This window comes from Salvelinus namaycush, chromosome 3 (genome assembly GCF_016432855.1).
Source record: "Salvelinus namaycush isolate Seneca chromosome 3, SaNama_1.0, whole genome shotgun sequence".
Classification (NCBI taxonomy): domain Eukaryota; kingdom Metazoa; phylum Chordata; class Actinopteri; order Salmoniformes; family Salmonidae; genus Salvelinus; species Salvelinus namaycush.
Window position 1 is genome coordinate 72,871,857 of NC_052309.1, and position 14,072 is coordinate 72,885,928.

The window sequence follows — 14,072 nt, forward strand, 5'->3', positions numbered from 1 at the left end:
CTGTCTTCTAGGGTGGTGGAACTCCTGGGCACAGCTATGCTGATATTAGTTTTGCGTTTGCAAGAAAGGCATTTTACTGTACTTGTGCATGTGACAATAAAAACTTGAAACTTGAAAATGAATGATTGTCACTTTGGTGTGAGTAATCTTGATCTTGATTGTCACTTTGGTGTGAGTAATCTTGATCTTGGGCAAGTGGCAGGTGTTAGAAGATAAACGGGAGGCCAGGCAGTCAGTCTCAGTAATAAGCATTTCTGTGAATGAATGAATGTGTTGCAAATTTTACAAACACATGTAATAACAAGTTGCTTGCTGTGTATCTGTTCTAAACTAGTATTGCTCAAATTTGGGTGTGAGAAGCAGCTCTGGTTGAGTGCTGGCTGGCGCCAGTGGTTCTCAATGAAAAGAGAAATGGCCAGGCAGGATGACAGTCAGGCCCTGAGTGTCACACTACCACTCATCTCTCTGTCCCAAGCACCACCAAAAGGTTCAGCTTTCCCACTATGAGGTCACACATAGATAGATTACAGAATGTACTGGTACTCTCAGCATGAAAAGGGCTTTTCCTCAGTACAGTACATGGAAACAGTATCTAGGAATCATTGGCCATGGTAAAAGGTCACTCAATATGGCTCCCGAGTGGCGCAGTGGTCTAAGGCACTGCATCTCAGTGCTATAGGCATCACTACAGACCCTGGTTCAATTCCAGGCTGTATCATAACCGGCCGTGATTGGGAGTCCCATAGGGTGGCGCGCAATTGTCCGGGTTCGGCTGTCATTGTAAATAATAATTTGTTCTTAACTGACTTGCCTAGTTAAATAACGGTTAATTTTTTTTTAATGCGAACTAGATGTGTACTGCAAAAAATATGGGTCTGATTCCCACTGACATCTTGACATTTTGAAAAAGGAAACACAGCTGTATGAGTGTGTGTTCTTGAGAACAAGATCTCCCAAGCAATATCTATTCTTCTTTAACTGTGTCATTTGAATGAGTGTCTAAAGGTTTTGATTGATTAGTGAAGGCTTTAACATGCAAGCAAGCCTTGCCATGGACAGGTAAACCAGATATCCTCTCTATATCATGCACTGAGTTACGGATTTTATATGGCCATGGAATTTGGCGCAAGGAGGGGATTTCATAGAAGCAAACCAAGTCTGTTCTGTTGAGTGTAGACTTTGTTTTAATTATTGCTGTGTTTCATCTGTATTTGTCAAAATTTGTAATGCACCCCCCCCCCCCCCCCCCCCAAACCTCCCACTTTACCCCATTGCCCACACTTCTTAGTCATAGGACAGCTGCTAGGATACTACTTGTCATGGGGATTGTGACAATTAGCGAGAAACGATCATTAAGACAATGCAAGCATTTTATGATCATTAAGACCATTCTCACCCCGCATCTGGTCTGGACTAAAATCCCTTGTGTCAATTGTTAGTGTGCATTCAGCGAAACAATGATAGAAAAACATTCCAACCTCACCCCTTGTCATAGGCTTTATATGCATTAACAGTGACAGCACAGTGCCCTTCATGAAGGGGTTAAAGTAAGTAAAGACACTTATAATATGCTTCCCAGTTGAAAATAGGCCTATAACTGATTTTGCAATTTTTCAATTGCTTCAACGTCAGTGTTGATACTCAGTTGTGGATAACTGTTTAAAATGCAACTAAAATCATACAATGTTTGTTTTCGATTATCAGACATCATAACATTTCCTTACTACAAAACTCCTGAAGCCTCAATTGATGGCAGGTGATCTGCATATGAAAGCTAAGTGGGGCAACTGTTTCCTACCCACTGGGCACACACTGATAGAATCAATGTTGTTTCCACATCCTTTCAATGAAATGATGTGGGTATTCTGTCTGCAATTATCAACTATCAAGTGGTTTGAAAGACACATTTCAAATCACTTGATAACTCTGCTGTGGTATACAGCTCGCAAGATGCGCTTCCTACCACTCTCTATATCACAGCCGAGTTATAGGTGCCAGTTTGGAGAAGTACAGATATTCACACATTATACAATGCAGACGAAGAGTTGTGGATTGTTTATTTGCCGTCAGTAACATGATTTTGGGAAAGAAGTACCCCCCCTTAGAATCTTTCGCCAGTTATTTTTTTGGCCTCCGGAATTGTAACCACCTAGCACTGGGTTTTGACCAGAGTTGGCGCCTCCTCTTAACAACGCTGCGCTCCAAAGCTTCGCTCCAACACTTCGCTTCGCTTGAAATTTGCATAAAGTAGAGCACAACTCAACTTTTTCTTTCGCACGACTAGCTAGGTTCTCGCCGCTCTCCTTCCCACAATCCCCCGCACATTTCTCTGTGTGTACTCGTTGAAAACGTATGGGGTGGAACTTCTCCTGCTGTTTTCACCAACAACGAATTCAGCAGGAGAAGTTCCGCCCCTATTAATTTTCAACGAGGGTACTCAGAGAAATATGCAGGGGATTGTGGGAAGGTGAGCGGCGAGAACTCTGCTAGCGGAGTGGTAGAAACATTTTTGCTCTCCTCTACTTCATGCAAATTTCAAGCGAAGCGATGCACTGGAGCGAAGCATTTTCAAGAGCAAGCGCCTCTGATCAAAACCCACTGTATGTAAGACACCCATGTGTTGAAACGCAGTGTCCTTTATAGGGCTATTTGTATGATTACTTTGAGAGCTTTAAACTCAGTAGGTCCACACAGGTTCTCAAAAACAGCAGACAAAAACTGATAGGCCGAAACCAAAATAGCATAGAGATTATAAATGAAGTCATGTATGGCATCTTATCTGAGTGGCTGATAATGTCGAGAGAAGGTGTGGGCAATTGTAATTATCACCTAAACACTTGTATAAAAAAACGATGGATTTGGCACACTTCTTGATCTGATGAAGGCATAACTGCCTAAACACATTAGCCTTCCCCGACAATAAAGAAGTGAAATGAGCAGATGTCTTTTTGTCCTTTTTTTCATTTGACCTTCTTTTTTAAATGTTTTCTAGTGTCTCAGTTTACCAATGTTCTTGAACTTGGGATTTCATTTGATGTCATTGTCACATGTAGCAGAGAACCCAGATAATTAAGCAAGACAGCACACATGGTACCCACTCCACAATTTAGAGATAACTTTGTTTGGCTGAGCGAAAGCCTTTGTAAACTATTTTTTGCGGTGGCCCAAATAAGATTTTAAGAGAATGATGTGTGTTCTTTTGAGTTTTCCCCATCTGTACACAAAACATAGCAAATTCATTATTTACCTGTAGCTCACACCATGCCACTTCTACTGTTGTCTCCGTATCCAGGCCTTTGTACACCGTCTTAAACGACCCTCTCCCAATTTCAATGTTGAATTTGAGGAACCTTCCATCAGGTGACGTCGCCACGGCTTTGGTTTCAATTTCATCCTTTTCCTCTTGCTCCCGTTTGCTTTCAAATGGAGCTCGAGATAAAGTTACCTTTTTGTCAGTGATTTCTTCCTCGGAATCTGAACTTGTGCCCTGTGCTTGCGAGCTGGGCTGTGCTTGCGAGCTGGGCTGTGGCGCGTCCCAGGTATCAAAAGGTGGTTTGGGGTCTGATGCTTGGGTACCAGGAGGTGAGCACGTGCTCGTTCCCGGGCTTGAGACAGGTGAGGCTGGTACTGATGAGTCCACCTTTTTCTCCTCTGCCGCTGTTTCTGCTAAAATATCATCAGCAGACCAGGAGTGAGTTTTGGAGAGAGGGGCATCATCGTAAACTTCAAGCTCCAAATCCAAGGTATTTATTTTGCTCAACCTGTACGAGTTTCTCCTGGAGTTTGCCGAGTGTCTCCTCCGCCTTGGTGGTATTCGGCCAGGGAAACAGGAGTTGGCGTCGAACCCAGCAGGTAATTTGGAGAAACCCAGTCCGGCCATGTCGACCTCAAGCTGTGACATGTCTGTTTTATGAGTTTTGCCGCGAAATGCAACAGGTGGGTCTTGTGTCCCAACTTGTGGATAGTGCAAATCCGAACGAAGGCTATTCAAAAACATAAACGGGACAAGGGAACATCATAGGTTGCAGGGAATGTGAATTATGTCGAAAAATAAAAACTGGCAAAAAGCTACAAAAATCCAAATGAGACAAAAATAAGTACAGGCTACAGATAAAGTGTCTACATATTTGGCTTATACATTCGATTTTGTATGTTCAATTCAACTATAGGCTATTAGACTATTGGCTAATAATACAAAAAAATATTTAACAAATCAACAAGTGTGCTGACAAGTCTCTTCACCTCAACCTGAATGAAGGTCGTTCTCGAGTTCTCCCTAGTAAAAAGTGCATGTTTAAATCCGCCAAATATAATTTACTTGGTCGTGTTCTTGCTCATAGACAGACGAAAAATAAATCACATCAATCCGAGTATTCCTCAAACCGTGTCTCTGGTCGCACGTCTTCAAACTGTCCGCTCCCAATGTTGATTAACGCTGTTAAACAACGGGTAGACTTCTCGAGCGCACAGTGAACGCTCAATGGGCTCCACCCCCAAAACCACATTTCGGATCTGTGTTTTGCCTGCAACCATAGACTATTATAGGTTGTGAAGCTATCGTTCCCTTGAATGTACACTGAACAAAAATATAAACGCAACATGTAAAGTGTCGATCCCATGTTTCACGAGCTGAAATAAAAGATACCAGAAAGTTTCCATACACACAAAACGTTTATTTTCCATTCCACAAAAAGCTTATTTCTCTCATATTTTGTACACAAATGTGTTTACATCCATGTTAGTGAGCATTTCTCCTTTGTTAAAATAATCTAACCACCTGACAGGTGTGGCATATCAACAAGCTGATTGAACAGCATGCTCATTACACAGGTGCACCTTGTGCTGGGGACAATAAAAGGCCTCCCTGAAATGTGCAGTTGTCTCAAGTTTTGAGGGAGCGTGCAATTGGCATGCTGCCTGCAGGAATGTCCAACAAAGCTGTTGCCAGATAATTACATTTTAATTTCTCTACCATAAGGCGCCTGTAAGGTACCAGTATGCCTACTGTAAGGTAATTATTACGATAACAGAGGACAAGAGTCATCAAAACGTATATTAACTTAATAATAATAACTGTTTTACTGAGGTAATTGCTCCCAGGACAGGAGCTATCCACTTATCTGTGGTGTTGACTGTGGTGATCTTTAGCAATATTACATAATGTTGCACTGTGAACTACTTGAAATAGTGGGTAGGATACAAATGGAGATAATGACTACAGCAAAACGAATGAATCCATCTTAACGTCAAGTTGCAACAGACTAAAATTGTCTGGCAGCCTGCCATCCTGGCACTGTAGAAATAGGCTTCATCAAGAAGTCTGGATTAAGCCAAAGACAAAGATAGCTGACCATCTAAATCTAGGCTATACCTACCTAATCTCTTCAATAGGAAATTAAATCACAGAGACAAAAGCAATACAGATAAGCTGAAAGAGGTTTCACTGTCTTATAAAATAGGTTTACAACAGTGTCCTCATCAGTCATGTATTTTTGTCTGATGATGAACTCAGTAATAGGGGGTTGGGTTGTGTGCAGATTTAGTCAAGGAAGGGTAATAGCATAGTGGTTATAGGAAAGGGTGTTTATTCATGTCTGTTTGACACATCTCACAAATTCTCATCAGTTACTTGTGATATAACACAGTAGTAGCATATCACTCAAAGCTTAAGAATAGATATGTAAAACACACCCAGTAGGTACATTATCGTCATCAGTCACTCTCCACCACAGACACACACATTTCCTCCATTCCAGGTTTAGCGTGTCAGGCCATTCCAGGGTTAACGTGAGCACCCTGACACGGACCGAGGCCTCATCTTAGCAGGTTTCTGGGACGAAGAGGAAGGAGCGGCTTAGCGTTGTGTGGCCAAGTGATTTCAGGTCACATTAGCCGAGTGCCACACACACCTTACTGTTGACTTGTGCGATATACTGACCCCATTCCCTTCACACTAAGGATTCTAGCCAGGGAAGTTCCAGTCAGTGTCTCCCCAGCCAGTGAGAGCATGTGCTACGGCTTTGATTCCTGGGTAGACCGGGGTGTGTTGCCATATGCTTACAATCCCTGACACAGACACTGATGAAGGTGCTCAGCCTGCCGCTGTAAAACACAAACAGCCCGACAGACAGACAGACAGAGGGCCAGTGACTCTTTGTTTATCCCCTCCTCATGAGTGTGTGCGTGTACGCCTATGTGTGTGTGTGTGTTTGTGTGTGTAAGAGATTGCACCGTGGAGATAGATAGCTCAAGTCCCAGCACCTGATATAGCCCTCACAACCACTGCCAGGAGACTTAAACTAGCCGTCCCCCACCTGTCACATGAGCTTCACAGAGAGGCTGTGTGGATCAGGGGAGAGGAGCAGTCAGAGGGGGAGCTTATCTGCAGGAACACATTGCTCCTATGGCAGCAGACGGCCACCCACGAATGCTAATCACTCATGTTTGATGAGAGCTTCTGCAGAGTCATCTTTCCAGAAAAGAAGAGTAGCACAGAAATCCCCATGAAACAGCATGGAAATGGGTCACACGGTAGACGACGTGCTAATCGCAGCGCTCTTCACAATTCCAGCTAAAAAGCAGCGCATCGTCCTCCCTTCTCTGTCTGCTGTCTCTGCTGTTGTATGGTTTGTTTATCTCCCGTCATGAGGCGGGCAGTGCAATACACTCTGTTCTTTTCTGCTTTAGCTGACACGGGGCAGGGGGCAGGGCCTTGACAGGGGAATAATAAACAGAGGTCCTATTTTTTGAAGGTCAAGGAAATTGATATGATATGACATTAAAAGCTTAGTGGCTTTTGCAACTTTTCCAAGGGCTTTAGCAATCCTCATAAATGCCTGCCATAAGTCTGTGAAAGGTTATTCCAACATACACAGAGGGAAGCTCACCAGTTGGAAAGCAACGTGAACTGTTGAGTGTGAACAGAATATTAAAGTGAGCATTTAGGTGGGATGATAATATGTAGCCTAGTAATACCACAATAATCCAGTTGTAAACAAGGCATTGGGTGAATATTGCCAGGTTGTTAACATACTCAATAAACATGGACAAGTAGCACGCCGGTCATACAATTTCTCAAGCAGGGCCCGCATGCAAGTACAAAAGCTATGGCTCTTTCAGACAGAAGAGGGATAAATACATTCAAAGTGAGTGGGCTTTTTAGAGAGGCCGCCTTTCGTTGGATGCTAATGACCATCACTATGCACATACCCTATATTATCCCTGGCCAATTCCAATATTTTTTCCACTAACTGGTATTCATCAGCTCGTTTCTCATCAGATCTTTTTCAGAGCTGATCTAATTGGTCTTTTGACCAATTAGATGAACCAATTAGATCAGCTCTGAAAAAGATCTGATGAGAAAAAATCTGGTGTGATTGGTCAAAATACCAATCAGTGAAAAAAATATCATAATTGGGCTGCCTGTCTAAACGCAGCCTAAGGTGTCCAATGCTGTGTCCCAATACTCATAAATGGCTCCCTATCCTTGCCTCGCCTCCTACTGTAGGTCACCAACGCTCCAATAAAACTGAGTATGTGACAGCAATACTGTGAAATTCCCACCTAACCTACTCATGTGGTAAATTAAGGACATATGTTCCCGGCTCTTGTTAAAGTATGTAATGACATAGTACTGTAATGTAGAACTACACTTGTACTTGGAGTGCATTGATGTTGCCACCTAGTGGGCTTATCTGGAACAACACAGACCCATGTTGTAAGGCTGCATCTCAAAGTCTGCCTACACTGCTCTGACAGAACAAAATGAAAAATGGAGTAGGGTCACATCTACAACTCTTCTCTTTACAGTCAACAAGTCACACATCAGCATGTGGGAGTGTGTCAACTCTGGAGCTACAACAACAGGGCTAGGTGGCTTTGTTGTTTGCTTTCACTGATGTATGAACTAACCATTAAGCCCTATTAACCAATGTTTTATACTGAGTTTAAGCAGTGCTTCATTTGAGCCGGATGGTTTGCGCAACGTTGTAGCCCAAATAGACCAACGCGTGGCCATTGCTGTGATGAGAGAGAGAAGTGCGCCTCACAGAACTAGAATGAGAGTCACTTTCTATTATCTCTTTCCCTGCTCTGATATATATCAGCATGCAACTCTCATCTCTCCAGCTTTACACTTAATAATTTATTTCCTTATAGAATCATAGCCGCGGGAAGGATGCTGGAGGTATCACAGACCCCCTGATACATTTAAATACATTTTGCCAAAGTTATAGAGTTACTGCTGTCAGCCAAAACAGGCTTTTCACGATATTTCAAATACAATCGCGGGACAACACAGATCCTGATGAATAGAGAAGACTATTCTGTCTGTAGACTAGCAAGTTATCAACTTCCAAATAGACCTATTGAGCGAACAGCATTGTTTTACAAAGTAAAACAAGAGAGAGGTAAGCTTTTGGCACGAGCGCATCGGCCATCACCGGTGAGTGAGCTGCGTATCGTTGAGTGAGTCAGTGAAACGAAAGCTTTTTTAGGACAAATGTATTTTGTACAATATGTGTGTGTGTCTCCACACACCTAGGCCTGGGCTAGATGTGATGGATTCAAGACAAGGTCGTTGTCATTGATTTCAGATTCTCAGTTTGTCAGTGTCAAAGTACAGCCTGTCATTTCGATAATTTGTGAGGTATTAAAAAATATTCGGCTAAAGTCTCCAGTCATCTAAAATCATGTAGAATTGTATGAAATGCGTTTATGAAGGCCATTTTTCCCGGACCCTAGGCCACTAAACATTTCCCCAAGTGTGTAACTTCTGCAATCGCCTCTATACTCTACTGCTCTATGCCAGTACGCAAAGGCGATGATAGTGCATGCAATGCTTTATTATAAAAGTGATTTTTCTTTTCATGCGTTCTTGGGCTACAACGTTGCGCAATTTACAAATTAAGCAGTGAGTTTAAGTTAGTAAAAGTGTGCTTATGTTCCTAGGGAAAATATATCAAATGTGTGAAAATAATAAGTATGTTTTTGTGGAGGCAGAAATTCACAAGACTCCATCCAGATTGTGACTATTTTGGATAATGGTTCCCTTTCTAATGAGACAGGAACAAACCCACATTCAAAGGAGGGAAATTGTTATTCTGTTTTGTTATTCTGATTAGCTTTTGCCTAACTTGATGTTGACAAAATAATCAGCTGACAAGCGAACATGGCAAACAAGTCATATTTGATCACAATATTGTTAGATAGACAGTAAACACATGTCTCACTGGTGATTTCTGTCAGTGCCTGCTTTGAGTCTGTATGAAGCACTATTTTGTGTCAATCTCTTGGGAGGCCGTCATTGTGTGTTGTTTTCAGTAGGCTTACACACTTCAACTTCAAGACTCTTGGCATACATTAGGGAGCCATCACAGTGGCTTTCAGGGCAAAATGTGAGCCAGAGTCAAGGGTTACCAACTTACCATCTTGAACATGGCCATCTGAACATCTTGGCCATGTTCTGTTATAATCTCCACCCGGCACAGTCAGAAGAGGACTGGCCACCCCTCATAGCCTGGTTCCTCTCTAGGTTTCTTCCTAGGTTTTGGCCTTTCTAGGGAGTTTTTCCTAGCCACCGTGCTTCTACACCTGCATTGCTTGCTGTTTGGGGTTTTAGGCTGGGTTTCTGTACAGCACTTTGAGATATCAGCTGATGTACAAAGGGCTATATAAATACATTTGATTTATACCAGGACCCTGACACAGGTGATTGTAAATGTAGGCTACTGTCAGGGCCACTGTCCAGAGGGAAGTACTTACATTTTAGTCATTCAGCAGACGCTCTTATCCAGAGCAGCAGTTAGTGCATTCATCTTCAGATAGCTAGGAGGGACAACCACATATCACAGCACAGGCATAGAAAGTACATTTTTCCTCAATAATGTAGCTATCAGTAGAGAGCTAGAAAGGGGCGGGGTCAAGTAAAAGTGCTGTTTCATTTTAATACTTAATTTTGGGGTGGTGGGTCGAGGTGAGGAGGAGGATTATTTAAGATACTGTTTGAAGAGGTAGGGTTTCAGATGTTTTCAGAAGATGGGCAGGGACTCTGCTGTCCTAGCTTCAGGGGGAAGCTGGTTCCACCATTGGGGTGCCAGGACAGAGAATCAAATCAAATCAAATTTTATTTGTCACATACACATGGTTAGCAGATGTTAATGCGAGTGTAGCGAAATGCTTGTGCTTCTAGTTCCGACAATGCAGTAATAACCAACGAGTAATCTAACCTAACAATTCCACAACTACTACCTTATACACACAAGTGTAAAGGGATAAAGAATATGTACATAAAGATATATGAATGAGTGATGGTACAGAACGGCATAGGCAAGATGCAGTAGATGGTATCGAGTACAGTATATACATATGAGATGAGTAATGTAGGGTATGTAAACATAAAAGTGCATAGTTTAAAGTGGCTAGTGATACATGTATTACATAAAGATGGCAAGATGCAGTAGATGATATAGAGTACAGTATATACATATACATTATATTAAATGGCATTGTTTAAAGTGGCTAGTGATACATTTTTGATCAATTTCCATCAATTTCCATTATTACAGTGAGCTGGAGTTGAGTCAGTATGTTGGCAGCAGCCACTCAATGTTAGTGGTGGCTGTTTAACAGTCTGATGGCCTTGAGATAGAAGCTAAGAGTGGGCTAAGCGGGAATTGCAAAAGACCTGAGGTGGCAGAAGTGCTTGGATTGGGGTGTAGGGTTTGAGCATAGCCTGAAGGTAGGGAGTGGCAGTTCCTCTTGCTGTTCTGTAGGTAAGCACCATGGTCTTGTAGTGGATGCGAGCTTCGACTGGAAGCCAGTGTAGTGTGTGGAGGAGTGGGGTGACATGAGAGAACTTGGAAAGGTTGAACACCAGGCGGGCTGCAGCGTTCTGGATAAGTTGCGGGGGTTTAATGGCACACGCGGGGAGCCCAGCAAACAGCGAGTTGCAGTAGTCCAGACGGGAGAGGACAAGTGCTTGGATTAGGACCTGCGCCGCTTCCTGTGTGAGGTAGGGTCGTACTCTACGGATGTTGTAGAGCATGAACCTGCAGGAGCGGGTCACTGCTTTGCAGAGAAAGACAGAGGGTTGTCCAGGGTCACACCAAGGTTCTTTGCACTCTGGGAGGGCAACACTGTGGAGTTGTCAACCATGATGGAGAGTTCTTTGAGCGGGCAGTTCTGTCTTGTCGAGGTTGAGATATCTGCCAGGCACGCAGAAATGCATGTCGCCACCTGAGTGTCAGAAGGGGGGAAGGAGAAAAGTAGTTGAGTGTTATCCTCATAGCAATGATAGGAGAGACCATGTGAGGATATGATGGAGCCGTGTGACTTGGTGTATAGAGAGAAGAGGAGAGGGCCTAGAACCGAGGCCTGTGGGACACAGTAGTGAGAGAGAGTACGTGGTGCAGACACAGATCCTCTCCACGTCACCTGGTAGGAGTGGCCTGCAAGGTAGGATGCAATCCAAGAGTGTGCAAAGCCTGAGACGCCCGGCCCTGAGATGGTGGAGTGGATGATGTGATGGTTCACGGTGTCAAAGGCAGCGGATAGATCAAGGAGGATGAGAACAGAGGAGAGATAGTCAGCTTTGGCAGTGCGGAGAGCCTCCGTGACACAGAAGAGCAGTCTCAGTTGAGTGACCCGTCTTGAAGCCTGACTGGTTAGGGCCAAGAAGATCGTTCTGAGAGAGATAACGAGAAAGTTGATCAGAGACAGCATGCTCAAGTGTTTTGGAAAGAAAAGAAAGAAGGGATAGAGGTCTATAGTTGTTGACGTCAGAAGAGTCGAGTGTTGGTTCCTTGAGGAAGGGAGCAACTCGGGCCGTTTTGAAGTCAGAGGGGTCAGGGATGAGTTGATGAGGGACGTGAGAAGGTCTCCAGAGATGGTCTGGAGGAAGGAGGAGGGGATGGGGTTGAGCGGGCAGGTTGTCGGGGGGCCAGACCTCACTAGTCGCAGGATGTCATCTGGAGAGATAGGGGAGAACGAGGTCAAGGCGTAGGATAGTTCTGTGTGAGGGAGACCAGGGGACTCAATAGGCTGAGTGAATGAGTAGCGGATGTCGTCAACCTTTTTGGTTGTGGTTGACAAAGTCGTCCGCAGAGAGGGTGGAGGATTAAGGTGGGAGGAGAAGGTGGAAAAGAGTTTCCTAGGGTTAGAGGCAGAAGCTTGAAAATTAGAGTGGTAGAAAGTGGCTTTAGCAGCGGATACAGAGGAAGAGAACGTAAAGAGGAGGGAGTTAAAGGATTATTTTTATTTATTTTATCTATTTAACCTTTATTTAACTAGGCAAGTCAGTTAAGAACAAATTTATAATTACAATGGCAGCCTACCAAAAGGCAAAAGGCCTCCTGTGGGGACAGGGGCTGGGATTAAAAATACAAATACATTAAAAAAAATATATAGGACAAAACACACATCATGACAAGAGAACACAACACATAAAGAGAGACCTAAGACAACAACATAGCATGACAGAAACACATGACAACACAGCATGGTAGCAACACAACATGGTAGCAGCACCTAACATGGTATAAACATTATTGGGCACAGACAACAGCACAAGGGGCAAGAAGGTAGAGACAACAATACATGACGCAAAGCAGCCACAACTGTCAGTAAGAGTGTCCATGATTGAGTCTTTGAATGAATAAATTGAGATAAAACTGTCCAGTTTAAGTTTAAGTGTTTGTTGCAGCTCGTTCCAGTCGCTAGCTGCAGCGAAATGAAAAGACGAGCAACCCAGGGATGTGTGTGCTTTGGGGACCTTTAACAGAATGTGACTGGCAGAACGGGTGTTGTATGTGGAGGATGAGGGCTGCAGAAGAAATCTCAGATGGGGGGGGGGGTGAGGCCTAAGAGGGTTTTATAAATAAGCATCAACCAGTGGGTCTTGCGACAGGTATACAGAGATGACCGGTTTACAGAAGAGTATAGAGTGCAGTGATATGTCCTATAAGGAGCATTGGTAACAAATCTGATGTCCGAATGGTTAAGAACATCTAGCTGCTCGAGAGCACCCTTACCTGACAATCTATAAATTACGTCTCCGTAATCTAGCATGGGTAGGATGGTCCTCTGAATCAGGTCCTCTGGAAGTTTCGTTTTCCTCGCTCAGCTGCCCGCAGCCCTGTTCTGTACCCTCACAATGAGTCACTCAGCCACAGAGCAGGAGGGGAGGGCAGAACTGGCAGGAAGAAAAGGGGACAGTGCGAGTCATAGGATGCAGAAAGGGAAGAAAGTAGGGTCGAAGAGGCAGAATCAGGAGACAGGAGGGAGAAGGATGGAGCAGAAGGGAGACATGATAGGTTAGAAGAGGACAGAGTAGTGGCAGAGAGAGAGAGCAAAGATTGCGATGGTGCATGACCATCTGGGTAGGGGCTGAGTGGTTAGGGTTGAAGAAAAGGGTGACAGAAAAGGAAACAAAGTAGTGATCAGAGACCTGGAGGGGGGTTGCAGTGAGATTAGTAGGCGAGCGGCCTCTAGTAAAGATGAAGTCAAGCGTATTGCCTGCCTTGTGAGTTGGAGGGGATTGGGAAAGGGTGAGGTGAAAAGAGGCAAGGAGGGGAAAGAAGGGCAGCATAGGCTGAGATGAACTCGGTGTTCTTGACCGCAGATCGGCAGTTCCAAACGCTGCCAGAGACCCAGAATTTTACATGTGTTGTGCACGCAGGGTACACTAAATTAGAAGGGTTGAAGCCAAGGGGTGGGGAGAGTCTTTAACGTCTACAGAGATAGGTGCGAACAGGTTTTGAAAACACACACATAGTTGGCAAAGCTACTAAAGAGCAAAATGAGATCATCTGTAAATAACTAGCAAAAAGACAGTACTAGACCACAACAGATAAAGACAAAAAATAAATATACTTATCACTCCTGGAGATATCAGGAGTCCTCTAGATATAGAATGAAGCACTTGACTCTAATAGGTTAAAACCTTGTTTGAAGAGTTGTGTACTGTGCTCAAGTGAGTTATGTATGGAATAGCACTGTGTAGGTGTATCTCATAGGTTATTAGAGTATGCAATAAAAAAAATAGGATTTTGATAGCGCAGTGAGGGTGGGGGAGA

General features: G+C 43.7%; 1 protein-coding gene across 1 annotated transcript in view; it reads right to left on the reverse strand.

Moving 5' to 3' along the window:
- The window catches only part of LOC120037298 (serine/threonine-protein kinase WNK4-like), a 75,342-nt gene extending 70,934 nt beyond the window's left edge, over nt 1-4,408 (reverse strand). The window contains exons 1-2 of the mRNA XM_038983467.1: nt 4,243-4,408; nt 3,248-3,983 (exon numbers count right to left, since the gene is read on the reverse strand). Coding sequence (XP_038839395.1) covers nt 3,248-3,983; nt 4,243-4,292 — 786 coding nt within the window. The 5' untranslated portion in view covers nt 4,293-4,408. The remainder of the gene's footprint in view (nt 1-3,247; nt 3,984-4,242) is intronic.
- Nucleotides 4,409-14,072: the final 9,664 nt, after the last annotated feature.